Below are 26,665 nucleotides of genomic sequence, written 5' to 3'. Positions count from 1 at the left end.
AGCACCAGGTCACCGGAGGCGAGGCGAAGGGACCAACAGCTGCTCTTTGCTCCCCGTGACCATCTTCAGCCGCTCACCGGGTCCGTGCCGGGGACGCCGCGGCAGTGGTGGGGCAGGGCAGTGACTGGAGCCGCTGCCATTTATTCTAACAGCCGGAACATTTTATCTCTGAAATACTCTCCTGCCTTTTGCTTTCCCCTTCGGCAGCGGCGCCGATAACTCCCCGCCAGCTCTGTTTACCCGAGCAAAGTCCACTCCGACGGTGTCTTTCCGTGCCGGCCCAACTCGGTGCGTGCCCGTGGCCGGCCAGGCTCTGCCGAGTGCATCGGGGTCCGGCTGCTGACACCCGAGCTGGCTGTTGCCTGGTTATATCCACAAAACAGGGGCCGGGGTATCTTCTTACGGAGGAGAGAACAGCTGAGCCTCTTCAATCCCCACCCTGCCCTTGGCAGCTCATTAGATAAACCCCAGCCCGGGCTCGGCAGCGCCGCTGCCATCGTCCCCTCCATCCCCTACAAGGGTTTGTTGGACCCAGCCCGCACGACCCGCAGGTTTCTCCCCTTGGCAGTTTCAGCTCTAGATATATATTTATACACGCAACTTGTGCGAGTTAACAGCATTCCTCTCCTATTGAGTCAAAAATCTCGGCACAAATAGACGCGCTTCATGGAAAAAAAGAGAGAAAAAAAAGGTGGGTCGGGCTGAAAAAAGCAACAGGATCAAAACAAAAAAAAAAAAAAGAAAAAAAAGAAAAAAACCCCCACCTAAATCTCCCTTTTCCTTTTAAAGCTCTGTTCCTGGGAGATGGACAAACGCAGTTATTTTAAACCTGGTTTCGGCAGCCCGGCAGCAAGCAAGGCATGGGCAAGGTGTCGGTGATGGTGTTGGTGACGCAGGGACAGGGTGGCACCGGGCGATGTTGCAAGCTGTGGTACGCGTTGCTGGGCGATTTTGGGGCACATAAGCTGGCGACTTCCTGAACGGCGAGTGCCGACTTCCTCAGTCACGGCGGCAGCAGGCAGGATCGGGCCCAGGCGGAGGTAGGCTCGGTTGGCTCTAATACCACGGGGGGCGGCCGGGCAAAGCGCCCACTGGCCGTGTCACCACCTTGGGCGGTTGCACCCGTGCCAACACGGCAATATATCTAAAATAGGTATTTTATATAAATACATGCTAATAATATAACCACTGAAGGGGCGGGTTAGGGTGCTGCGGGGTGGGGACGATGGGGACGGGCACTGAGGGCGAGCGGAGCTGCGGGGATGGTGGGTGAGAGGAGGTGGAAAAGCGGTGCCGGGTGCTTGGCCACCGCAGGACTTTGCAGAGTGAAATACAACCAACTCCATCCCCAAAACAGAGGGGGAAGGAGGGGCAGAGATGGGGTTATGGGTGGAAGAGGAAGCGGAGGCTGCGTTCTGCCGTTACTGGGCTGTTTGCAGGGCCCAATGGGGGGACCTAAAGACCCCTGAGTTATTGGTATTTAATACATGAATATGCTTTAATAAATACCAAGGGGAGTGCATCGCTGCCTGGTCGAGCACCCCGCTCTGTGCACAGGATGAGGCCGCAGTGTTTGGCGGCCACGTGCTGTATCCTCCTCCGGCGTTTCCCCTTCCAGCCGCCCGCATCGGAGGCGAACCCCACACAGCTCCAGGGGACACTGCCCAGACACCCCACTGTCCCCATCCCGGCCCCCCACGTCCTGCCCGGGACCCCAGCCCCGCAGCTCCCGGGAAGAAGCCCCCAGCACCGTGGGAAGGGGCACGTTTAAGCAAACCTCCACCTTAAATCACAGGTGGGAACAGAAGGAGAGGAATATGGGGGGATGCGGGGGATACTCCCTAGGGATGCAGGCTGGCTGCAGCCAGCCCCTGCAGCTGCCTCTGCCAGGGATGCAGGCGGCTTGGCCTTCCCCGCCCTCCTCCTCCTCCTCCTCCTCCTCCTCCTCCTCCTCCTCCCCGGGGCGGAGGGAGCAGCAGCCCGCAGCTGGCACTGCAGGCGGTGGCCAAGCGAAGCGGCTGCTCCGGGGAGTCTGATTTCCAACCCTGTTTATTAATAACCCCCCACCCCATGCTAAGCCCATGTGCAGCGCAGAGCCGGAGGTGTTGGGCTCCAGGGGAGGAAGGTAAGAGCCCACCCGGGGCGAGCAGGGGCGGGGGGGGGGGGGGGAGCGGAGAAGAAGGGGCTGGTGTCTGGCCAAGGGGGGATCCCATGGGTGCGGGATCCTTGATGAGGTGGGGGGCGTGGGGCAGGCAAGGGGGCTGCCAAAGCTTGGGGTACAGGGATGGGGTGGGGGGTCAGAGGTTCAGCACCCAGGGAGCATCCGTGGACCCTCAGGAGTGGGGGGGGGGGGGGAACAGCCCCTCCGGGGTACCCAGGAGTGCTGCCCACCTGGGGGGCTCTGGGACGAGGAGTGGGGGGGGTGGGAGCGAGCCCCCAAGCCCCACTGGGAAGGTGGGACAGCCGTCCTCCCCGCCTGCCCCACCGATGCAAAGCAGAGCCGGGAACTTTGAAAAATAAGCGCTGGCCCTGGAGGAGGGCAAGGAAAAATGAAGCAGAGCCCTTTCCCCACCTTTCCAGGCGCTGCCCCCTCTCCAGCCAACGGGCCATTAAGTCCGAGGCTGCGATGTGTCATCGCTGCCGAAAACTACCTTATTAGGAGAGAAAGTATCGGTGAAAATCAGTTCTTTCCTTAAAGCCGTTGCTGCGAGCCGAGGGCTGCCTGCGAGTGCCAGCCTGCGCTCATTCCTCGGGGGATGACTAGACATGAGCTCAGCGGTGTGGCCGGGAGGTGAGAGCATCCTCCCACCAAACCCACCGGCCCCGGCTCCTGGAAACAGCAGGAAAAGCCCCGGCTCGTCCCCGAGGGTTGTCCTCTCCATCCTACCCCAAATAGCACCCGAGCAAATGTGAGACGCGAGTATTTGGTGGTGGCAGCTGCAGGTACCGGGGCTGGGGATAATGATGGGATCGGATGACTCTGCAAAGAGGAGCTCGCCGGGCTCCTGCTGCAGAAACTGCCGCTCGCTCCGGCACTGTGCATGCGGTGCTTTACTCCATCTCAACCATCTCGGAGCCCGCCTGTGCTTTAGAAGCACATTCCCTTGCTGTGAGGTTATGCCACATGCTAAAATCCCCGCAAGTTTTACCGGGAGTGCCCACGCCGGTCACACCGGTGCTGCTGGGGGAGATCGGCTGCGACAGGGTGGCAGTTTCTGTCGGCACTAGAGTAGCTCTTGGTTTTGGGGTCTGGGTTTGCATCCCTCGCTCTTTCTCTGTGGCTGTCAGTCACTTTAAGAGGGTTTTCTTCCCTTGTTTTCGCCCATGACAAAGCTGACAGTTTGGTTCCAAGTTGTCATCAGAGCGTGCCCTGCCCAGTCTGCGCAGCCCGTGGGTGACATGGGGACGGTCACGGCAGTGGGGCCATGGCGAGCGCACCCCCAGCTCAGCCTGCTGCGGGGCACCCGCGTCTCGCTGAGACCTGTTACACTCATTGCTCTGGTTCACGTCTCCTCTTCTTTCCAGGGACCTGATGGCAGAGCCCGAGCCCCGTCTAGAGCTGCAGCTGGATGAAGTCGGAGCATCCTCAGCCCCGCAGGGAGAGGCTGCAGGTGCTGCTCCGCACGTGGACCTTTCGCGCAGCCCATTAGACCCAGCGGTAGGGGTGGGGGTGACACCCCTCCATGGGGACAGCCCAGACACCAGCCAGGAGCTGCAGGCAAATGTCGGGGACACTTCCTTGGAAGTAAACATGCCAGGGTCCCAGCTGGACGAGGATGCGGCTGGGGCCGGGATCCCACTGGAGGTGGACGTGGACGTGGCAGGAATCCCGCTGGACGTGGATGGAGTAGGGATCCCACTGGATGCGGATGGGGCAGGGATCCCACTGGGTGTGGATGCAGGTGGGACGGGGATCCCACTGGACGTGGATGCAGATGGAGTAGGGATCCCGCTGTACATGGACACAGACGGGGCAGGGATCCCAGCCGACATGGACGCAGAGGGGGCAGGGATCCCAGCCGACGTGGACGCAGAGGGGGCAGGGATCCCCTTGGACATGGACGCAGAGGGGGCAGGCAGCCCCCTGGATGCGGATGGCGCAGAGCATCAGTGTCTGACCCTCGAAGAGCTGGGGGACTACTTCCAAGAGTGCATCGAAGCCGTCGAGCGGCTGGAGAAAGAGAGAGACAGCCTGATCGCAGAGCTCGCCCAGCTCCGGGAGCCAGCGCTGCAGGAGATCCGCCATGCCCACGAGGAGATCCAGGCAGCCTGCCGGCTGTTGGCCAAGGTGGAGCTGGAGAGGGACAACCTGAAGGATGAGATCCGTCAGATCAAGCAGAAGTTGTTCAAAGTGACGAAGGAGTGCGTGGCTTGCCAGTACCAGTTGGAGAGCCGGCGGCACGACCTCTCCCAGCACGCTGCTTACCGGGGCGAGCTGGAGACCCAGGCTGGGCAGCTCTCTGGAGAACTGTCCCGGCTGAAGGAGACCTGCGAGAAGGAGAAGGAGGTTTTGAGGCAACGGCTGGAGACTCCACCGTGTCGGCAGGATAACCTGTACCTGCAGGAGAGCCGGCGGCTCTCCATGGAGTTCGAGAGCTTCGTGGCGGAGAGCCGGCGGGGTCTGGAGGAGCACTACGAGCCCCAACTGCTGCGGCTGCTGGAGAGACGCGAGGCCGGGGCGAAGGCGCTGCAGGAGATGCAGGGGGAGATCCAAGGGATGAAGGAAGCCCTGCGGCCCTTGCAGGGCGAGGTCAGCCGGCTGCGGCTGCAGAACCGGAGCCTGGAGGAGCAGATCATCCTCGTCAAGCAGAAGCGGGATGAAGAGGTCGGGCAGTATCGGGTACGCGCCCCGGCTGGGCACCCCTCGCACCCTCTTCTTTGGAGAGTGGGAGTCGTTCTTTGCAGCCGGTGAAATGTGGATGCTGAACGTCTCGCTCGTAGGGCCAAGGGGTGGAGCGGGGTGGATGAGGAGGGTAAGGAGGTGGAATATCTCCTCCTGGTTGAAGTCAAAAGCATCCCCTGCCCTGGCACGGGCCAGGGGAAGCAGCAGCCCCTGGGCATAGGGCAAACCCGAGGTTACAGGGATGCGGTGGGAAAGTGCTGGGGCTTCACTCGATGAGCTGCTAGGAAAAAAGGTTTCTCCTCCTTATATTCTCACTTGGTTTTGACCTGCCCCTCGGAAATGGCTCCAGCAAGCAGGGACGAGGCAGAGGGGAAGGATGGGAGGTTTCCTTCCCGGAGCGGGCTGGTGGCAGAGCTACTTGTTTCTTGCAGCTCGCACTAGCACAGGGGCTGAGCTAAGGCACTTGGAAGAGTCATTTTTAAAGAAAGGTGGCTTTTCTTTAAAAGTCCAGCCCCGCCAGGGCAGATCCTGCCCTTTCCACTGCCAGGAAGGGTCTCGCCTCCTGTGCCCACAGCCCAGGAGCCGGGCTGCCTCCTGAGAGGTTTATTTCTGGCTGCGCCAGGCATCTCTCCCCCCTTCCACCCCCCCCAGCACCTTGTCCTGAGGGATAAGGCAATTCAATATCTACAAGAGCACATTTGGCAAAGAAGCTCCACAATTAATCTCCGCTGTTTCAACACTCCCTGTTCTCGGCTCGTAATCGCTGCCTCCTCCCAGCCTGGCTCTGAGCAGCTTCTGGAAGCTGGCGTCCACCCTCCATCGCTTCTCCTCCCTGCTGAGTTGGGGACCAGGTCACCAGTGCCCATGACACTGCTCATCTTGGGTTTCAGGGTCCACTCTCTCTGGAAGGACAGGGCTTTGGGGCATCCCTGATGTGCCTCCACATTTTCTTTTTCCCAAATTCCATGTTTATCTTCTCCTGACTCATGGGTTTATACAATTCTGACAGCATCTCAAAACACACACAAAGTAGTCTAGGGGACGAAACCAACCAGCCGAGAGAAGCCTAAGAACCCAGCGCGTCACATCCCAGCCCAAGCTTCCACCTTTGTAATAAAACAAAGCTTTTTTGTAGAGGTTTTTTTTAAAGACAGTAGTTGGCCAGCCATCAGCCTGGCTGCGCTTTGTCCAGACCAACACCATCGACAGGCAGATCTCCCCTCCATGAGAGCGTGGGCACCGAGACAGCCTTCCTCCCCCAGGTAATCCACTCTTGTCTTCTTACTCTCCAGGAACATGTTGAGGAGCTGGAAGACAGGCTGAAGGAGCTGAAGAACGGGGTCCAGCTCCAGCAGCGCAAGAATCAGGAACTGGAGGAGCTGAGGACCAGCCTCCACCGGGAGCTCTCCATCTACAAGTCCGTTTGTGTTTCGTCCCTGCAGCGCGGAGGGGACTGGGAGGACAGTGGGTAGGGGCTGGGAGGAGGAGGATGGTGGAGAAGGGAGGCTGGTGGTCACACAGCTATTGGATGCCATGGGCTTTTGGTCCTGGTCCCTGGGCAGGTGGCTGGTGTGTAAACAAGGGGTCTGGTGGGGCAGCACAGCAGGAGCTCCGGACCTTTGGCCGTCCAGGAAATAGGGATTTGGTGGAAATTCCTGTACACGAGGAGTGGAGGTTGCTTTCCAAGTTGCTTTCCGAGAAGCAGGCGTGGCAACTTAAAACTAAGTGCCAGTTTCCTTAGGAATATTGGAAAGGAGCTGTGGTTTAGATTTGGGAAACACCGTTGTGGGTGCTTTCCAGTGAGAGAGAACTACCTGCTTATTGCTCGCTACTGCTGGTTTCACTCGGGTCTTCATTACACGGGATTTTTTAAAGCTCCAGAAAATGTCTTTTAAGTTTGTGGACTATTTTACTCACCAAAACTTGTGGTGTTCTGTGTTACTCCAACCTCAGCTGTACACACTCTTAACCATTTTCTGTAGCTTCACTGTTACTTTAGTACTTTTTTTCCTATTCTCCACTCAAACCTCCTCATGCAAGCACACCACAGGAAGATATTCCCTGCCACAAATAGCTATAGTTTCTTTTATCCAGGTAAGACTTCAGCCTGGTAAGCACAGGGGAAGACATCTCTATTTCAGCCTGGCACATCACCAGCCATTCCAAGACGTATTAATGAGAGTGACTGCATTTACGACTCAGACCAGATCCCAGCAACCCCATGTCTTTGCTGCTTGGGGTCCTTCTAAATCACAGACTAATATTTAAGCCTGGGTGCAGCAGTGCAGTCTCTTAACTCCTGGCAATCTACAAATCGCCGTCCCTGGAAGCGATAGCGTGCAAGGTTTCTCGTGTGTCAGGACACCTCATTAAGTTTCACATTTGCACCGGGGACCTCAGAGTTAAGTACGGCTCTGAGCTGCCGTCTCCCATAGCTCACACCAAAAATTACATTCCCTTCTGTTAAAGCTAGTTTGTTTGCCAGGAGTTCTGGAAGGGCTGGGCTAGGTCTGCACACTCACAAGACCATATACTGAGCCAGTTTAAGCATTTCCTAATTATTTTCTTCCATACTGTGAAAAGAAAGAATGTTTTTCAGAAATAACATCTGTCCCTCTTTCCCCATTTTCTCCAGCCAGAGTACCTGATGTAAATATTCAGTAGCCTAAATTTACTTTCTACCCATACAGGAGCTGCTTAGAAATCTACGGCCACCTTTGCAAATCAGAAGAAAAAGCAGACCAGGACTCTTAGGAACGGTGGACTTTTCCTTGTTGTAGCAAAAGCAAAGGACAGAGGCATCTGCAGGAGACCTCGCCTCTTGCTGCTTATCCTACCTGATGCGCAGCAGCTGCCTGAAGTCAGGAATACCAATCATTTGTTTGTATTTCTCAAGGCGCTGCTGCTGATTGTGTAGTAAAACTGCTTTTCCACAGAGGAGCAGAGGAAATAATACTTGCACTGAACAATGGACATATATGAAGGATAAGATATATGTTTTGCTGTGTTCGGAAAAATGTATCTTGTCTTGTTTCATAGGTGGATTGTATACAGAAAGTATTGTTCTGGAAGCTAGTGTTAGGGGGGTTGATTTTTTAAAAGTTTACATGCAAGAGAAGCTTTATCCTTTTAACAGGATTTTCTTTTGTATTTCAAGAGTCTCTGCTGTATTGCGACATGCTTAAAGGTCCTTTCCAACCTAAGTGATTCTATGCTCCACTGTGGGCCACAGAAACTAGTTTGTGGATAAGAGGTTTCCACTTTATATTATATAAAAGTCTCACACTGAAAATAAAGGTCGGAGTTTAAGGATCCTTTTCATTCTCAAAGCTGTCTCAAAATAACAAGCTTGTGTGTCAAACCAAGGTACTTCAAAGCATCAAACTATTCATGCTGTAGAGTAATAAAAAAAAAATAAAAATAGTTCTGTGGTAAGGGCTACAGGCAGACCCAAAATCCAGACAGCAGCACGCTTCAGGTGGAAGGCACACTTCAGTGCATTCTTGACTGCTTGGGGATATGAAGTACTCATTTACTCATTTCACAAAGAAAGCAGCAGAAACAAGAGGGGGAGAAGCATCCATGTGTTACAAACTAAGGAGTATCTATACTGGCATCTAGTCTCATAGGACACGTATAGATAAAGACTACGCCCCTGCTTTCTCTGCTTTCTGAAGAGGTACACTTCACTCTCGACAAAGTAGTTAATGCAGAAGGAAAACATCAGCGCAAAAATCACAAAGCTACACAGCATTTACGTAGAAAAAATTTATTCCATCTGAAGCACTTACACGCAATTAGTCATGAGGAGCATGGAGAGTAACAGGTTGCTGGTGGAACAGGACACCCTAGTGGAAGATGTGCAGGAACTAGTGGTCAAGGACTAACTCCTAAAAAAAGTAGTTCATCCACATTTAGTTTGCTTTACAGATACCAGCTACCAATGCTGTTTTAGGTTACCGGGCATGCCATCTGTGGTACATCAGTTGGTAAAAACATACACCTTTACAACTTGGTGGCCCCAAGTTTTAAAAACCATTTCACAGAAAGGAAAGAAATATATGTGAAAACACAGCTCAAGAAACACACAATAGAGCAAAATACATGGAAGGTGAACAATGCTCTGCAGGAATAGCTAACGAAACCAAACCGCTGTTGCCCAGCAGATGGGAGAAAAGGGAAAGGAAGGAAGGAAGGAATGAAAAAACCCAGAATTACCAGTAGAGACAAAAAAATACAGAAAGAAATTTAATTTCAGTTCAAGTCAGAATCTGCAAGTCTGTTTTGTATCTGCAGAGGCAGAAAAATCCACAAGGTACAGATTAACTAAAGGAATCCCAAGACTTCTGAGTTGTACTGAAGAGGACAAGACCTTCCACACCATTTCTGAACTGTCAGTGGATTAACACTTGTATCATCTCCATTGGCTCAGGCATACTCTGGCAGCTCTACCAATTTAACTTTTGTTTAAATTAGGCAAAAGCCCACAACTGTAGCAAGCTAACAACAGAAGAAAAAACAAAACCAAGTTTGCTCTGTGTGATGAAGGCAGCTAAAATGGGACGGCCAGCCCTATACGCAAGAGGTTGTTGTAGGAAATCTGACCAAGGAGCTACAGCACGGTACCAGCTGAGTCGGGCTAAGCCCTTTTCTTAGGGAGTACTCACTGTCTGGGTTAAAAAGCCTGTTGATGGTATCTACAGAAGGATGGCTGAACACACAGAAGGATGGCTGAACACAAAGTCTACGTGTGTCTCAAAACCAGTGTTAAGTCAATATCAGGGCTGAGAGGGAAGAGAAGGAAAAAGACTAAAAACAGGAAAAGGCTGTCGTCTAGGATCCTTGACCTTCTGGATCCACACTTCCTTCAGGGTCTTCATCATTATATATGTTCTCCGCCTGCAAGACAGTGGAGGAGCCAAAGAAGCATTTACCACCACAGTGAACAGGATTCCATCTGCTAGAACACTTCAAAAAGTTCTGGCAGTTTTTCATCTGCAGGTATGTTATCAGCCATCCCTGACCCTGCAAGGCCATTTAACATAAAAGAAGAAATGCAAATGACCTTTTCCATAAGAGCCGTATCTCCAAAACATTTCATAAGTACCCTGTAGGCTACTGTAGCTTAAGGAAATCTGCCTTGTTAAAGTAGAGACCGCTGCAAGACTTACTTCAATTAACAGACTATTTTGTATACATTTAGTAGATCCTCTACTTTGCAGCAGCACCTTCCAAAAGAACTATGTGGAAGGCTGCTAAGAACAAAGCCCCTGGAAAACAATTTATAGATAAACAAAAATTAGGAGTACGGTCTTGTCAAAGGTTATTCAAACAGTACAAGACTGTTTTCCAAAACCTTCAACAGCTGGTAATTTAGGGCCAGCAAACTTTTCCTATTTACCACCACCCCTCTCCATCTTCAGGAAGACATTTCTATCATTTGCAAAGATTTCATTCTTTAAGACAATAACTAACAGAAACCTCAACTTCATCTTGGGTTCTCACGCACCCTGTTTTCATTCAAATGTAGAAGGAAAAAATTTGCTTCTGCACCAATTTTTTTTTTTTTTTTTAATAATCATGAGAAACACAGAACAGCTTCTGAGTATTAGTAAACCATTGTTTCAACCAAACCTAAAGTGGATTTCACTATCCCTTTGAGATTTAAGCAGTGCTACAACATGAGTAATTCTGAGAGCTGTAAATAAAACCAGGAATGCCGAAATCCAGGCAGTTCAACACCGTCTCTCATCTGCCACTTCCCGCACCTTCCCAAACAACTTACCATTTGCCAGACTTGCATGATATTATCTTCTGATACAGAACAAATTACCCAGGGTTCATTGGGATTCCAGGAGAAATCAGATATCTTTGCAGTATGACCACCATGAATAAACTAGTATTGGGGAAACAAAAAGGGGAATGTTTTCACATCTCCATCACAGAGATAACTGGTCAAAACAATCAATGAGATTCAAAAGATTTACCAATAGCTCTGGGGGACCATCCTCAGCATCTTCAGGGGATTGCTCTTCTCCAATTTTACTGTTTAAAAAAAAAAAAAAAAAGGGGGGGGGGCGGATATGAAAAGGTGGGAAGGTTGGTTGTTTTTTGAAGTGTGATGCAATTCGTCAATAGTATTTTGTCAGGACAACATTGACTAATTTGGGATTTACCTCAAGTCCCAAACATTTAGCCTGCGGTCAGTGCCACTGGAAGCCAATATAGTTTCATTATGGGGAGACCACTGAACCTACAGACAAGGATGAATTTAGAAAGAAAGTTAGTTTTACAAAGCTGTAATGTCACAGACATTCACAACAAACACCACTATCTTTTGCATTGTGAAAGCTCTGTGAGAATTCAAATTGATATTAACTTGAAATATGAATATGTCCAATAATAACATTCTAACACAGGAGGTAGGTTTGTGAACATTCATAAACTAAAAAGGCATTTGAGCACCAAAAAAGCTACAACACGTAACCTCTCCTCTAACAAAGACCACGTGTTATGAAGCGCAAACAGCCCTCAAGGATATTAGTTGCTCTTTACCTTAATAAGGATTGCAAAAATATAAACTATGGATTCCTTAAGTAGTAAGTACAGTTAATACATGAAAAGAAATCACTGTAATTAAGCTTAACTGCGCAAAAGCTTACATTTACTACTTCTGCTGGAGATTAATCTCTTCAAAACACACTTTATAGGATCACAGGATTAGAAAAGAACACATAATTCTGCACACTAACCTGACATTTCAGGATTCCCTGTGTCACTTTATTCAGAGGTAACTACAGTCTTAACTAGTAACCCTTCTACAAAAAAATCTCTACATATTTTTCTTCTGAGTAAGGCATGAGTTGGAGATGGAAATACTGTATCTGCTAAGCACATGCTATCCATGATGTTAACATTCTATATTTACACCAGCAAAATTAGCAATTGTTCGTTGTCACAGGATGTTCCGGTGATCCCCTTTAATGGGTACCAGCTAAAGCCTTCCTACAGGACCAAGCTGAGAAAATGAAAACACTGCAGCCATTTCATTGTGCCTCCCTGCTTCAATCTGCTGCCATGAATAATTTACATTTACTCTGTACTGCTAGCATTTCACCCTTCTGTTGTGGTTAAAGCTCTCGATCTTTGCTTGTTACATTCTGCCCCTGGCTTTCTGGACACTCTTATCTGTGCTGGAGCTCTACCCCACACAGAGTGCTATACAGCTCCACAACAATAAGCCAGAAAATTATAAGCAGATGAGAGAAAAGCATATAGGAGTTTTTAAGTGCAAGTACACTTAATAAAACCATAGAGTAGAAAAGAATGTTCTTCATTTTTTCCAGACAGCTAAGTAGAACTAAGTCTATGTGCATAAAAGAAAGACATTTTGTTATACCTGAAATATTTCATCTTTATGTGATTCAAAGGAGTGCAACTTCAGTTTTAGGTTCCTCAAGTCCCATAGAGCAACAGTCTAGGAAAAAACACATAAGAACATTTTTTTTGTTGAAGTAACCAACATATACATCCACATTTACGCACCAGAAACTAAACAAGTATGTTTCAAGTTCAAGGCAGACATACCTTATCAGCTGATCCCGTAGCCAGGATAAACTCACTATAGGGATTGAAAGAGAGGCAGTTGACTTCAGCTGTGTGAGCATCCACTGAATGGCTAGGTTTGGAGGTGTTGTTTGACCGAGTATCCCAACTGTCAGGGGAAAACATGGAATTGAAACAAAGGCTTATATCCCATTTTACTGAGGGACTAAGGAGCAGATGGGAAAGCAAGAGGGACAGAAGCACTCAGTTTCTGAAGACATTAACCCCACTTACATCATGAGCTTCTGATCATCAGCAACAGATCCAAAAAGAGATTCATGGAGCAGGTGCCAAGATACATCTTCCACTACTGCTGTATGCCCTGTGAAGATGGTCTTTGCGTCCACCACTTTGCCTTCTTTTGGAACAGCACTAATATCCCACAGGCAAATGGTCTTTAAAAAAAAAATTTAAAAAAATTTAAAATTGCATCTTTAGACAGACACTCTTGTTACCTCCCCTACTCCTCCCCCTCAGAAAAAACAAAACGATTTTTGACCTTTGCCAAGGGACACAAAGTGCAGATTGTACCCCAGCTATATTTAAAACACTCACATGATCATCAGAAGCACTAAGCAAATGCCCACTCAGGTTGGGGTTCCATGACAGCCCATAACCTTCCTTCTGGTGTCCACGAAGACGCAGATCAGGGTTACACTCTCCAGAAGGGTCTGTAAAGAGGTGGCGTAAGAAATCCATTGCCTAGGATCATTTCCAGCACATCCTGGAACACCTGGCATTATGTTTTACTGTGCTTTACTAAACTTTGCTTTGACATTTTCAACGGGATCCCTCTCTAGCCTTTTGAGCACTTTCCCCAACTGAAGAATCACCTCATTAAAACAGAAAGCACTGAAACAACACAAAGCAGTTTGTCTTCTTAGCTTAATAAAAGCACTCTGCAGATTTTTCCAAGCTGCCTTTTTTTTTTTTTCCTGGCTGGATGACCTAGCATAGTCCATTCTAAATTAGTGCTACAGTACCTGCTGAAGAATCAGAAGCCCAGTAGCCACCTCCATGCTTTGGCATGAGTCACCTGATCTAGCTGCATGGAGGAACCGCAGCTCATCTCAGTTACTGCTCAAAAAACTCTTCCTGAACACTCTACTGGTGCAGTATTTTTCTCTCCCTCATCACCTCCAACTGCATTTTGAAAGTGAGAAAGGCACTTCTGATCCTCCCCGCGAGTGGCAAAACTAGTTACTCTATACGATCTTGATGAGTTCATTGGTAAATGACTGTTAATATCCTTACAGGATATTGGGATAACAGCTCAGCTACCCAGCAAATCATACAGTTTCCAAAGAGCCTCCTTCCACCACCCCATATACCAAAACACACAGTGACATGATAAAACATGCAGTAGAACAGCAAAAAGAAAAAAAAAGCATACCTTTCTATTGATACATATTGCATACATATGTTTAAACTTCATATAAAATAACCTTTTATACTAAAAACCCACTTTCCCCTAAAATCACAAATGACATGCAATCCATAAAACTTTTTAACTCTTTTTCACTACACCAGCCTTTTCTTAAGGAAGGGCTAGCTGATCTCTGAAGCACAGACATAAAGCAGACACCTGGTTTAGAAGGGTGTTTGGTGTAATCAAAGACAAGGACATCACTGGATGGAGTCTTTGTAGCGATGATACATGGGTTCTGTGGCATGTAACGTGCTCTGTTCACTTCTCCCTCGTGATTTATCTTGATTTCAATTTCAATTTTTCCACTAACTGATCCAAAGCCTCCAAACTCTGGAAATAAGAATTTAGTAGTTGTAAATAACAAGCCCATTATTATTTACTGGTAGTACATCTGGTACTACCAAGCACTTATTTTGAAAGACAGTCACAAGAACAACTGTAACTGAAAGAATCCAGCTTTCAAATATCATGTTGTTTTAAGCATCTCTATTCCTAACATCAAAATATCAGGACTTTGGCTAAGTTAAAGACCATTTCTTCCCCCCAGATTTTTACTGTTTCAAATTTAACAACACAAGCCCCACATTTATAATATCTAAAACTCTTATCTGTAATGAAGACATGTTGTACATTTGAAACAGATGTGATGTTACTGCACTTTCAAATGTAACAAAATTCAGCATCGCAGAATAAACAAATTTCTCGTAAAAACAAATTGCTGCACCACATTTAAGATACAGGACTATAACATAACTTGCTAAAGCTACCTTATCTTTATAAGTAAAGTCACAATAACTTTGTATTTCACAAAATTGCACAGCGCCATTCTGGCAAAAAGAAGGTTTTTTTGTTTGCCTTGTTTTTAAATTGGAGTAGTATGTTTTTGAGAAATACTAAAATAGAATAGAAACAAAGTATTTATTAGACAACACTGTGCTCATAAATAACTCTAAGAAGATCAAAATACTAATTGCACAATCCAGGCTTTCAGCAAAAAGAAGAGCAAATATTGGATTATAAAGGACTTTCACCAGGTAGAAAGAGTGGTTCAACCAAGTAAAAATTAGAAGTGTCTAACTTGTAGCAATGCTGACAGCCAACTAAGATTACAGAAAGCATCCAACCTAACAAAACGCAATAATCTTTTTATCCAAGAGGGGCTGGCACAACTATCAGGCACCAGAATTCAGACAAGAACATTTAAAATGCTACACTCCTCTGACATAAAATAGTCTTTTACATCAGTGACTTTCTCACTGGAAGAGTTTATGTAATGCAAAAGTGATAATAAGAATACCAATAAGCAGTACTCCATGAAATTCAATGTCAATTCCTGATGAGAAATAGCGAGGTGTGAGGTTTTACCCCCTTCATGTACTTTTGCAATAAGTCTGCCACCTTCTTTTTCCATCATTATATTATTAAGACATTACATACATTCAAAAAGCACAGTACTTGCCTATTAATTAAGGTTATCACTTAAAAATAAATTGATTAGTTTAGAAGTAATATCTGAACTCCGCTACCTGACTTTAAAGAAAGACAAATGTTCTTTTGAGAAGGGAAGGAAAAAATGGTTAAAACTCCCTCTGGTTCCTTACCTCCTTTCTCACTATCATAGTGTGAAGCATCAAACTGTGCATCATCGTTAGGCAACTGCACGCTAGCTATCACGAGATGATTTTGTTCATCTGAAGTATGGGTCCCCAGGACTAACCGGTGAATACTGAAATCTTTGCCTTCAGGTCTGCAAGGGAAGAGAGTTACATGACAAACAAAAAAAGGGGTTTACACAAATTCTGAGCTGATTACAATGTTTTTTGATGACAGCTTCTCACACTAATAACACTCTTTAAAGTTATCATTGCTCTCCTGCTCCAACACCAAACTTGCTTCCTCCAGAGGAAATCTCTTATTGGAACTCAAGACCTCAACCTAAAATTCTTGCAGCACAACACTCTGACAGACCACCATTCCTATGCCTTCCTTTAACAGACCTTAGCAGCTCCTCCCAAGTACAACTCTGAGGGCATGAACATTCACTGCAAGCAGAACATTGTTACGGAAGCTTAAGACAAAACAGTGATTATACAGAAATTATATCTAGTTCTATTTTTTTAGTAGTTTTTTGCTTATTAGAGGGGAGGGTGAAGCTGGAAGAAGAAAAACATGGAAATGAAATGTGTAAAAATACCTTCTCAGTAACAGAAGACATTTTCCCAAATTATAAGTGTCTGATTATCTCTCTAGCATTCATAGTCCTCGACTTGCTGTTGGCAAGACAAGGGTACAAAAAGCCATCAAGACAGAAAGGAATCACATACTGTCTTACCTTAACAAAAAGTGATCCTAGATTTACTATTTATTTTGCTTTAAAAAAAAACAACAAAAGGATCAGTTTACCTTGTTACATCAGGAAGCCACTGAGCAGTCAAGCTGGGCCATTCCAGAGCATGGGTCATTACCAAATCATATAAGAAGGGGGTATTCTTTTTCCATATTTTATACTCTTCATTAATCACACGTTCTTCCACTGCATCATCAAAGGCTGCTAAAGTTTTTTTAAAAAAATGCATACGATTAGCTTTTATGAATATATTTACAACACACGCACAACACTGGGAGTGGGCAACTGAATAAAGAGCCAACTACATCACACCCTGGTTTGGTGTTAAGACTACTCTATTCCAGTAGTGGCTAGTAAAAATCCTTTGTTGCATATGCTAATCCTTGTTTCTGGATGTAAGGCTGGGAATTGAAATTAACCCTGTCAAATTTCCATCATCTCAACAGAAACAGCGTAATAAAATTCTGAAACTTGTTGCCACAGGATATTGTGGAGGCAAAAACCAGAATGGTGAAGATGTTTAAGTGCAGGAGGGCCAGCAACTGCTGTTAAATAGACCAGTCCAGGTGCAGCCTTGAACTCCTAGTTCCCCAAATCCAGTTTTCCAAGGCTCCTTCTGCTGCCTTCATTCTCTCACACCATCTGCTGCTAGCCTCCTCCGCTACAGAAACCAAACGAGCGCAGCAAGACCTTTGGGAGGGCACCCACGGAACATGGCTGTGTGGCCGGTGACATCTCTTTGTCTGCAATAGGCAGGCAGCTGCCTGCACCCCTCCCGTGGGGGGGGGGACGACGACGACACACGACATTTCTGAGGCCCTCCCCACCTACACCAGCCCACCGGCCTCTGCTCGGAAAAGACAAACTCCCTCCTTCGGGCGCCATCAAACGGCGAAAAGGGGGGGGAAGGGACCGGGATCCGGGCAGGATTCCCCCCCCGCCCCGGGCGGCGTCGCCGCCGCCTCGACATGTCGGGCCACAGGCCTCCCCCGCGCGGCCCGGGGGCGAGGGGAAGCGGCGGGCGACGGGGTTTGGGGGAGGCCGGCGGGCCCCGTCCTCGCTCCCCTCAGACCGGCGGCCGTTACGGGTGTGGAGAGGAGGGGGGGGAGGAGGGGGGGGGGGGAGGGGGGGATGTACCCCGCGCCTCACGGAGGAGGCCGCGCCGCGGGGCCTGCGCCGTGAGCCCTACCTTCCTTGTCCGCCATGGCGGGGCGGGGGCAGCGGGGCGGCTGCGGGGACGCGGGGCGGGCTGGGCTGGGTTGGGTTGGGTTGGGCTGAGCGAAGCGGGCGGGCGGCCGGTTCCTCCGCTCCCTGCTCGGACCCCTCCGGCCGCGGTTCTATTGTTTCCTGCCCCCGCTGCGTGCCGCTCCGGCGCCGCGCACCCCTTCGCGCGCCAACGCCGGCCAATCGTGGCCCGCCGCCGGGACGCTGCCGCCAATCGACGAGAGGCACGGGGCGGGGACACGGGGCAGGCGAGCGCGCCCGGAGGTCACGTGGGAGGGCGGCCGGGAAGAAGGCGGGCGGGGGAGGAGGAGGAGGGTGCTGGTGAAGCTCCCCTGGGAGCCGCCATTTTCCGGAGGGGGACCCCCCCCTCGCTCACTCTTAAAGCGGCAGCGCTCCGCGCTGAGGGGTGGCTCTGTGGCGGCCGCGGCCGGGGGCCAGGCCCCGGTTCAGGAGCGGGAAGGTCCGTGGCTGAGGCCGCGGTTTCTTTCGGTCACCACGACCGTGTCGGGAGCGGATGGGAGCGGACCGGACCGGACCGGACTGGACTGGTGCGTGTGTGGGACCGAGGCTCGGCCCTCCCCTCCTCACAGGACTGCCCAGAGACCTGCGCAGCATCCCCAGCTTGCTCTTGGGTTATTAATGGTCTATAATCACTAATAACTTTCGTTTTCCCCTAATTCAGTGCAGCGGTGAGTTTTACAGGCAGCCCTCCTTAGTATGTAGCTGGTTCTGATGGGCCGGCTGTGGGTAACCCGGGGTGATCAGTCCTGGATCTGGCCCTCCGCAGTCAAGGCTTAACGGGTTTAAAAACAAAATGTGTGTTCATCTGGGTTTATGCCCTAAGAGGAGCACTGGCTTCTCGATTTCAGACCTGTCTTTGCAATGTATCTAGGCGCTTACCTGAAAACAAACTGGAAATCCTGTGTAGTCTTGTTTCTAAGCCTTGGAAGAAGAACCCCTCCCGTTTGAAAGTAGTTTTGATGGTATTACGTGCTATCTATAAATCTATCATTTGCATTATTTGGGGAACTCTTGGGCTTGGCTGCGGATAAATCTTGCAATGGACAAAAAAAATAAGAGTGAGAATGGTTATTATATCTGGAAATCTGGGGAGATTTCATCTGAGGAAAATTAATTAGCCTGACGTTAATCAGGTTCTCTAATTTGTGTCTGTTAGATTTACAAATAAAAGCTTGCATGAAACAGCAACTACTAAGATCTGGTCTGAGAATTTGACTTTTAAATGGGGATTGGATACAGTTCATTGGTGCTTTTTTTTTTTAATTAAAAAAAGCCCAACATGTTATGCAAGAAAAGGAACATAGGAAAACTCCTGCACTTGTGTGACAGTTGTATTTGCCATGCATGTGCTTCTAGGTTTGAAGGCTTAAATACAATCCCTGTCCTAAGAGAAAACAAGACTTTCTTTCCTGAATTAAAATCATGTGTAAAGTCACATCTAGGAGTTTGGAGGCAATGCATATTTTGGCTTGCTGTGTAATGTATCCGTGGGTTGAGTACCCTCAGTTGTAAAATTCAGTAGATGTTACTTGAAGCATTAAAGTTTAATTTACTTTACAGCTGTTTTCATTATTTTTCATTATTACTGTATTTTATTATTTGAGGATGAGTGAAAAGCTTGGTGGCGTACACAACAAGCAGGAAGAAACATGGTTCTTCCCAGAAAAGGTCAAAGTCCATGCTTTCTGTAAGAACTGTAAGCTCTTGCCTTCACTGGCTGAACATAACTCATCAGTTCATGAGGCAAGTGGTGTAGGATAGAACCCTGAACTTCTCCCGTCTCCCAGTGACAGCTTCGATAGCAAACAATTTAAATGATGTGCATTTAATATCTTGAATACCCAAGTCTGTGTACAAGTGTTACCAAACTGCTATCAAGTGAAAAACTGAACTGAGAGGCAATTCTCCCTTTTTTACAGCAGCATCACATGAGAAGCCTGGCAGCGTTGAAGCACTCGCGGAGGTCGCCATGTTTCCTGCCACCAGGAAGTGAGTGACTGTTGCTCAAGCCCAGCAGCTATGGCAGCCGATGAGAGGGACTACAACCTGACGGAGGAGCAGAAGGCTATCAAAGCCAAATACCCACCGCTCAATAAGAAATATGAATGTGAGTATTTTTAACGCTATCCTGATGCAGCGTACATGTGACGGTGCAGTCATGAGGGGGAGGGAGGGGAAGGAAGATAGCAGGATATGCTTTGTAAGCACATGTGGGGTTTCTTAGTATGCCAGTATCGTATCTGTTTAGACTGTGGGATGCATCTGTAATTGAATTAATTGAGATATCTACAATTTTCTTTGTCACAGATAAATGCCTTTCTTGTTAAGGTGCTAAAGAAGTAATGATAGAAATAAATTAGTTAAGTCTCACCTTGAAAACCTTCCCCTTTCAAACTATTTCTTAGCAAGGCAGTACATTTTTCTACCTCTCTGATCTAGGAAGAGACATTCAAGAGTGTGTTGGTCTTCTGTGTGGTGTTTTTTCTCCTACATGCACTACTTAAAGATCATTATCTCTCCCTTTCTCCACCCCTGGAATGTCTTCTAAGAACATGTCAAGCAAGTGGGTGGCAGCCCAGGGGCTAGCTTAAGGCACTCACAGGAGACCATTCAGTGTCAGTGACTGTTTTCTATTTCAGCGGTGTCTGTCTGGAGGGACAGTGTCTATTACTCTGTTAGAATATATATTTTTAGGATGTGTTCAGATCTTCATTTGATAGCAGTGCAGAAATATGGTGACATATTACAATAGTCATGCTCTTTCCATAACTGGAAGAGGTTTTATTCTTCTTTTACATCCACTGGAATCTGTTTGCTTTAGAGACTGTTGTTGAGAATCCATTAATAGTGTGTGAACGATCTAAACAGCATCAGAACAATCTTTTGGTTAGAGTGATCATGGTGTGGCATTTATTTTACAACCCAAGTTAGCTCTGTTTCTGCCAACCTGGTATAATTTTGGATTTCTCTCATTCCTCTGAATGAATATAAATTATGTTAATGTAAAACTCGATACATGCTTGGGATATTAATCCTACCTTATTAGTGAAGGTTGCCTTCTATTTTGTATTACATACCTTTTTTTTTTTTTTTTTTTAATTCTCCTTTTTGCATAATGGGTGTTTTTGGGTGTGGACAGGTATATTTCTTCACTGAGCTGGAAATATTTGCAAATCTCGTCCTCTGCATGAATAATTTTCAGTCCTGCAGACTTCAGCAAGAACTCTTTACTACTGGTTAAAGTTTCTTTTTATTGCAGTTAACTTGTAGAAGCCTGTTGCGTTACAACAGCCATACCTTGCACACAGTGCTGTACATGTAGGGCACTGACATAATTACATTAAACACTGTTTTTCTGCTTGGCAGAAATAATCCCAGATTCCACCTGTGCTAACTTTTTCTAATACACTGCAAAATTGTCACTGTTTCACATCTGAAAATGAATGCAAAAAGTTCTTGTTATAACAACAATATCTGATTATTATTTTTTTAATATGTTTGGTGATGTCATGCCTTTTCTTTTTCCTCCCCCCTCAGATTTGGATCACACGGCAGATGTGCAGTAAGTATGGGCAGCTGGGATTTCTCAATATGACAAATTGATTATTTCTTACACTGCGATGAATCTGGACTAACTGTTGAAGACTGGTTGCAGATGTACACCTTATGGAACTAGGAAATGTCACACACCAGGTCTTTTGATGGTCAATTTTGTTTCTGCTCTTGGGAGAGCATAGAACCATGTGTTTGGTTTCTTTTCTAATGTAATATTCCTATGGTGCTTCTGATTAAGCCTCTGTTATTTGGAAATGTCTTTTGAAATCTCCTTTAATCTCTTCCTTTTAAACCAAATTTCTTCTGAGTAGTTCACTTTTATAGACATAAATTAGCTATATTGAGAAAGAACTTTCTTGCTGTCTGGTAAAACATTTATCTTCCATATTCTCCCAAGAAACTCTTCTCACAAACCTCAAGGAGGAAAATCTCTGTAATCTGCCCAAATGCATAGGTATAGAAAAGCAAGTATTTTTGTTCATTCACTTCCTCTGCATTAGTTCTCGTGTCCTGATTGTTCACGTGCATATTACTTGGGATTTTTATTTTATTTTATTTTATTTTTTTTAACAGTCTGGTAAATTATCCCATGTCTTTTTAGGCTACATGCCTGGGGAGACACTTTGGAAGAAGCATTTGAGCAGTGCGTTATGGCCATGTTTGGCTACATGACTGATACAGAGACCGTGGAGCCTGTGGATACAGTAGAGGTAGAGGCAGAAGGTAAGGCTGCGTTGACTTTTCATGTTGGAACTGTATGAACCCTGAGGGAGAAGGGTACCAACATTTCGAATCTTTACAGGTAGTGTTGTTGCAGTTAATTAAAATCTAATTAAGCATTATACTAATCTGAATCTTGTAATAGTGCAGAAGCTGTACATCTGACGTACTCTTAGAAATGTTTGGGCGTTCTTGCTGAGACAATCATCTGACTATCCTCTCTGCTTCAACCATGCAGGACATGACATGTTGTCTCTTCTCTTCCATTTTTTGGATGAGTGGCTGTATAAATTCAGTGCTAATGAGTTCTTTATACCGAGGGTAAGTATTCTGTTTTGATATTTTTCCATTTATAGGTCGAGGCTGTTCTCTGATAATACCAGCTCTGAATGCAATGTTACTTTAGGGAAGAAAAAGGGACACAGCAGATCACTTAAGCATAACACATGGAGAATTGAAAATACCAGGGCAGAAAGACTTGAGAAACAAATTGTTAAGCTTTGCTACCACAAACACTGATTATTAGCTGCTATTACACAGTAGGGGCAGCTCTGCTGCCTTCAGGTTCCAAGTAGCAGTGTAGCTCTTTGGAGCTGCTCACGTTCTCTGGTTCTAGATTCCATCTAAACATAGTGGAATATAACCCTTGTAAATGGGATTTACTGAGCATTTCTGCCTGAAGATAGAAGATGTTACTGACATATTTCTCCTCTTGCTTTCTCTGCAGGAGGTGAAAGTGCTTTACATTGACCGAATGCAATTCAAAATAAGATCAATTGGGTGAGCTTAAACGATCAGTTGAGTAATGAATATCTTCACTGAAAATGCACATATTGCCTTCAGAGTAACCACTCTGCAGTATCATGATGTGCTGGAGTTCACTGATGCTTTCTAAAAAGTGGATTGTGGACTTCTTTGTTTTCCTTTGACGCTTTAAATGAAAATCTCACTGTCCTGTGCTCATCAATGGAACTAATTACAACATTTGGTAAATACTACCAAAATTCCAACCACTTCTCTTCTTTTTGCCTTTAAAGGTGGGGAGAAGAGTTCTCTTTACCCAAACACCCTCAGGTATGCAGTGCTTCGTCTGTACGTCTTTTACATTTTAGGGGTAGGGAGGGGAGGTGTGGTGTCTTTTAAATCAGACCTCTTAAGTTCTCAAGAGATCCAAGTATAAACATGTCTGAATAGTATCACAGGCACTAAACTTAAGATCTCACTTTCTGCTTGTTTTTTGTGAATGAGTTCCTGAAACTATTGACCTGAGCATCTGATGCTTTCCTCGGCACTAGCAAAACTCAACAGTTGGCTTCCTTTTTGTGATGCTGATAACACAGTAAACCAGTCTATATCCAGAATGTGTACATGGGTTTGGTTTTCATGCTATTATCACAGCTTTTTGCTTAGTCAGTTTTTGCTTTTTTTTTTGATCTAAAGAATTGCTAGAAGCAAATCCTTATCTCCCCACCAGCTCTTCAGCTGTGTCAGTATTGGCATAGCAAATTTGATGTTCTGTCAGAGGTAAGAGGAAGAATTTGTAGTATTCAAGAGGCAATAAAATAAGGGAAGAGTTACTTACTATTTGGCCTGGCCAAGACCTTGCCATTAGTATGCCCACTTTCTTATTCATCAGAACAAATGCAGTAACAGCTTTTGGGGGAGAAAAACTATTAAACTGGATAGCATTTGTAGAAGGTGATAAGTACTGTGTATCATCATGAACTGCTACAAGGGATGTAATTTAGAAAATCCATGCTTTTGTGTCTTTTCTCTCTAGGGTACGGAGGTCAAAGCCATAACTTACTCAGCAATGCAGATCTGTGAAGACGAAAAGCCAGAAGTCTTCGTCATCATTGACATTTAAAGCAAGAAAAGTGTGGTTGAGTGGATACTTGGCATTGGCTGGCAAAAGTCCCTTGAAAACTGTAATCCCTGTGGAAGTAACAAAGGAATTTGCCCATTCAAGTCATAAATTGAAGGGCCTAACTGTGGGGAATGTCAGCCCCTGTTTTGACTTGAGGATGGTGAGACAGAGAAATACCTGCATGCCAGGAAAAAAAAAAGAACTAGTTGGGGTTTTGGGGGTGTTGAGAAGAAGAAAGAGGGTTGCAGGAGTTGAAAGTCGCTCAGGAATGCTAGTAGTCAGTTTTTAAGGCTGATATGTTTTAGGTGCTGTATGAACTACATAAAGAAATTAGCAGAGCTGCTAGCTAAAATACTACCTTTTTGTACAGTGGCAGGAGGTAAATGTTCATCAACATGATTTCATTTTTAGATTTAAATACTCTAATTCTGAGGTGGCAGCCCTCCTCCATATTATATAAAGGGTCCAAAATATCAGCAGTAGGTCAGATTTAATGTAGAAAAATTTCTGACTGTTCAAAGGACACCTAAGAAAGCGTACCAATTTGAAAAACAAACCACCACACCTTCTGAACTACTTAAAAAAAAAAAAAGTCATGCCAGCAGGTGGTGCTGAATTGCTGTAAAAAAATTTCCACATGTACCTGGAATCCTAACAGCACCTATTACCACTCTAAAAAGCAGGCAGCTTTGCTGTGGCGGTAGAAGGGGATGCACCAGACTCTCTGTGGGTTCACTCCTAACTACGTCTTGCGAAAGCCGATTCTCTTGTAGAAAAAGCAGACCATTCGGATCAGCTTCCATTTCTTCCTTTAGAAAGGATGATACAGACAATCCTTTCATGTCAAAGCATTAAGGGCAGTTCACTGAATCAAAATTAATCAAAAGTGTGTTTTGTTTTAAATCACAGGACAGCAAGTGTGCATTACCTGCCATTGCTATTTAAATGTGAGAGGGGCACAGTGAGTAAGGGATGGTCAGCGCTGACCTGACCTGTTGGGTTTTTTTATTGTAAATGCTACAAGTGCCTCACCTCTGGAGGCAGGGTCTCATCTTGATTTCATTGTAAAGTCATCCCGAATAGATCTGGTTTTACTTCCATATTGTGAAGACTTGAGGGATAAAATCCCTTTTATTTTTTGAGAAAACTTCAATGCTGAAATAAAACTTGGACTAAAGGAATTAACGGGTTTGTGTGTGAATAATTTTGACCAGCGGAGTTTTAACACCGATGAATGACATTTGTGCTTTTTTCTCTGTTAAGGTGAGCAGACTTCTTTGTCAGCAAGAGTGACGATAGGCCTATTTGATGGTACAAAAATAAATACGATTTTCACACACTGGGTTTTCTTCCCTCCTCAGGAGCAGCCCCAGGGCTCCAGCACATGCCCGCTAAGGTGACAGGCCAGACACAGCCACGCTGTGGAGGCCCGGGCCCGCCTGTTGGCGCTGCTCGAAGTGAACGGCTCCGGGCCTTCCCTCAGCGCGGCACACCGCCCGCCCCCCCCGGGAGGTGAAGGCCATGGCGGGCGGGCGCTGCCGCCGCCGCCCGTCAGGCAGGCACAGCGCGGCTACCGCCCCTCAGCAGCGCCTTTGACACCTCATTGGCTGGCTGGGTGAGGCGACTGGGAATTAGCCAATGAGGCGTCGAGTTGAGGCAGGGCTTGGTTCTCCAGAGAGGCTGAGGAGGGAGCCGGGACCGGCGGGGAGGTGAGGGCAGGGGCTGAAGGGCTGCGGCTGGGCAGTCCCTTCCTTGTGCCCAGGTCTCTAAAATGGGAGAAGATAAATTTATGTAGTTAAATTTGTAGAAGTGCTGAGATGCCCTGTCTATACCATCAGTCACAGGCTGCAGTAACACAAGTGCTCCGCTTTTAGAAATGGTGACAGAACTTCCTAGAAAAACATTTGGAATTAACTAAGTAAGTATTAGTCATCTTTTTTTTTTCAGTATTTATTACATACTTACTATAAAACAGGCCTTAAATTTACCTTGTTCCATTTCCACAGCTGCGGGAGCGACAGGTTTCAGCTAGCAGCGTGTTTACTGTTCTCCTGGAGCGTTATACAGGACCCCCATGGCTGGCTGTAGTCTCTCACTGAGCTGGGGCCCACTGAGACAATTAACTTCCTGAAAGTGTTTAATTAAAAAACACGCTAAAACTGCAAACCCTTCTTTTCTGGCTGTCGGCTGAGCAAGTTCTGCACTGAGTTCACGTGCATCTCTGTGGATCAGCTAGACACGGTGGTGGCTGTTCTAGAAGCCAGATTCAAAGGAGATGGGACTCACAGGGCACACTTAGACTGGTGGAGGCATTTGCCAAAGGATACTGCTGATGCAAGAAGTTTAGATGAGTTTAAGGGTAGAGCAGTGAAGATGTGCATTGGTGGTTTCTAAATGTACAAATCCCAAATTAAGAAAATCCCCTGAACTGGAAATGGCTGGATTTGGGGAGAGCATTAGGGAATTATTGTACAGGCTTGCCCTGTTCTCACTTTTCCCTAGGTATCTGTTAACGGCAACTATTGGAGGCAGGGAGAACCTTGATGTGAATCAATATGGCTGTTCTCAAATTCTCTACAGGGAATCTTTGCTTGCTTGGCAGTAACCTCAGGCTACAGATTCTGCTAACAGGAAAGGAAACATAGCATAAAATGAGACATGAGACCAAACAGTGGCTCTTTATCAAGAGTACCTACTGGGAATGCCATTCTCTGCTCTCAGGCAGAATGTTTCTTCTACACATTCTCCCTGAGATTTTTTTTTTTTAAATCATTTTAGTACTGAGCATTTTCAGTTTCTCTAGCAAGTGGAGGTTCTCTGAGCCAAATGACCAGGGAAAAAAATTATTACTAAAAAGCTGAAGAGACTCCAGAATTACAAAGGTTACTTAAACTCTAAGGGAAATTGTCCATATAAACAGATGTTTTTATGCTGACTGTCAAGCAGCCGTTAAGCATCCTAAATTTATATGAGCAGGAAAGCCTTTCTAAAGTAGCTCCATGATCTAAGTAACAAGTGTCCCACTGAAATTAAAGGGACTTGTTGCCTTTATTA

At 46.5% G+C, this 26,665-nt stretch overlaps 3 protein-coding genes across 13 annotated transcripts; 2 read left to right on the top strand and 1 right to left on the bottom strand.

Annotated features, from left to right (window-relative positions):
* Positions 1-659: 659 nt before the first annotated feature.
* SYNC (syncoilin, intermediate filament protein) lies at positions 660-8,139 on the top strand. 4 transcript variants are annotated; one of them, XM_049821071.1, is made up of 5 exons: positions 660-691; positions 790-1,040; positions 3,526-4,840; positions 6,136-6,260; positions 7,534-8,139. In XM_049821071.1, exons 3-5 carry the CDS (start codon positions 3,533-3,535, stop codon positions 7,595-7,597), a joined length of 1,497 nt encoding a protein of 498 aa, XP_049677028.1. In that variant the 5' UTR covers positions 660-691; positions 790-1,040; positions 3,526-3,532; the 3' UTR covers positions 7,598-8,139. The 4 variants fall into 4 exon arrangements, with proteins under 4 accessions (XP_049677028.1, XP_049677031.1, XP_049677027.1 ...); XM_049821074.1 differs by lacking the exons at positions 660-691; positions 790-1,040 and adding an exon at positions 1,090-1,153; XM_049821070.1 differs by lacking the exons at positions 660-691; positions 790-1,040 and adding an exon at positions 1,975-2,125.
* A 457-nt stretch (positions 8,140-8,596) lies between these two features.
* Positions 8,597-17,652, bottom strand: RBBP4 (RB binding protein 4, chromatin remodeling factor). The gene is made up of 12 exons (XM_049820106.1): positions 17,414-17,652; positions 16,281-16,428; positions 15,479-15,624; positions 14,034-14,207; positions 13,004-13,119; positions 12,683-12,843; positions 12,431-12,557; positions 12,243-12,320; positions 11,020-11,096; positions 10,831-10,888; positions 10,629-10,739; positions 8,597-9,742 (listed from the first exon to the last, which is right to left on the bottom strand). The coding sequence occupies exons 1-12, from the start codon at positions 17,427-17,429 to the stop codon at positions 9,677-9,679; spliced, it is 1,278 nt and encodes a 425-aa protein (XP_049676063.1). The 5' UTR covers positions 17,430-17,652; the 3' UTR covers positions 8,597-9,676.
* A 74-nt stretch (positions 17,653-17,726) lies between these two features.
* On the top strand, positions 17,727-24,792 carry ZBTB8OS (zinc finger and BTB domain containing 8 opposite strand). 8 transcript variants are annotated; one of them, XM_049820108.1, is made up of 9 exons: positions 17,729-18,137; positions 19,074-19,137; positions 19,389-19,576; positions 21,007-21,031; positions 21,626-21,747; positions 21,983-22,065; positions 22,472-22,524; positions 22,782-22,818; positions 23,525-24,792. In XM_049820108.1, the coding sequence occupies exons 3-9, from the start codon at positions 19,489-19,491 to the stop codon at positions 23,609-23,611; spliced, it is 495 nt and encodes a 164-aa protein (XP_049676065.1). In that variant the 5' UTR covers positions 17,729-18,137; positions 19,074-19,137; positions 19,389-19,488; the 3' UTR covers positions 23,612-24,792. The 8 variants fall into 8 exon arrangements, with proteins under 8 accessions (XP_049676071.1, XP_049676065.1, XP_049676070.1 ...); XM_049820113.1 differs by lacking the exon at positions 19,074-19,137 and having other exon boundaries at positions 17,729-17,996; positions 19,392-19,576; XM_049820112.1 differs by lacking the exon at positions 19,074-19,137 and having other exon boundaries at positions 17,729-17,996.
* The last annotated feature ends 1,873 nt before the right edge of the window (positions 24,793-26,665 follow it).

The sequence above is a fragment of the Accipiter gentilis genome, chromosome 17 (assembly GCF_929443795.1).
Source record: "Accipiter gentilis chromosome 17, bAccGen1.1, whole genome shotgun sequence".
Lineage (NCBI taxonomy): Eukaryota > Metazoa > Chordata > Aves > Accipitriformes > Accipitridae > Astur > Astur gentilis.
The sequence above is the reverse complement of the archived record's forward strand: the minus strand, read 5'-3'. Positions and strand labels throughout refer to the sequence as shown.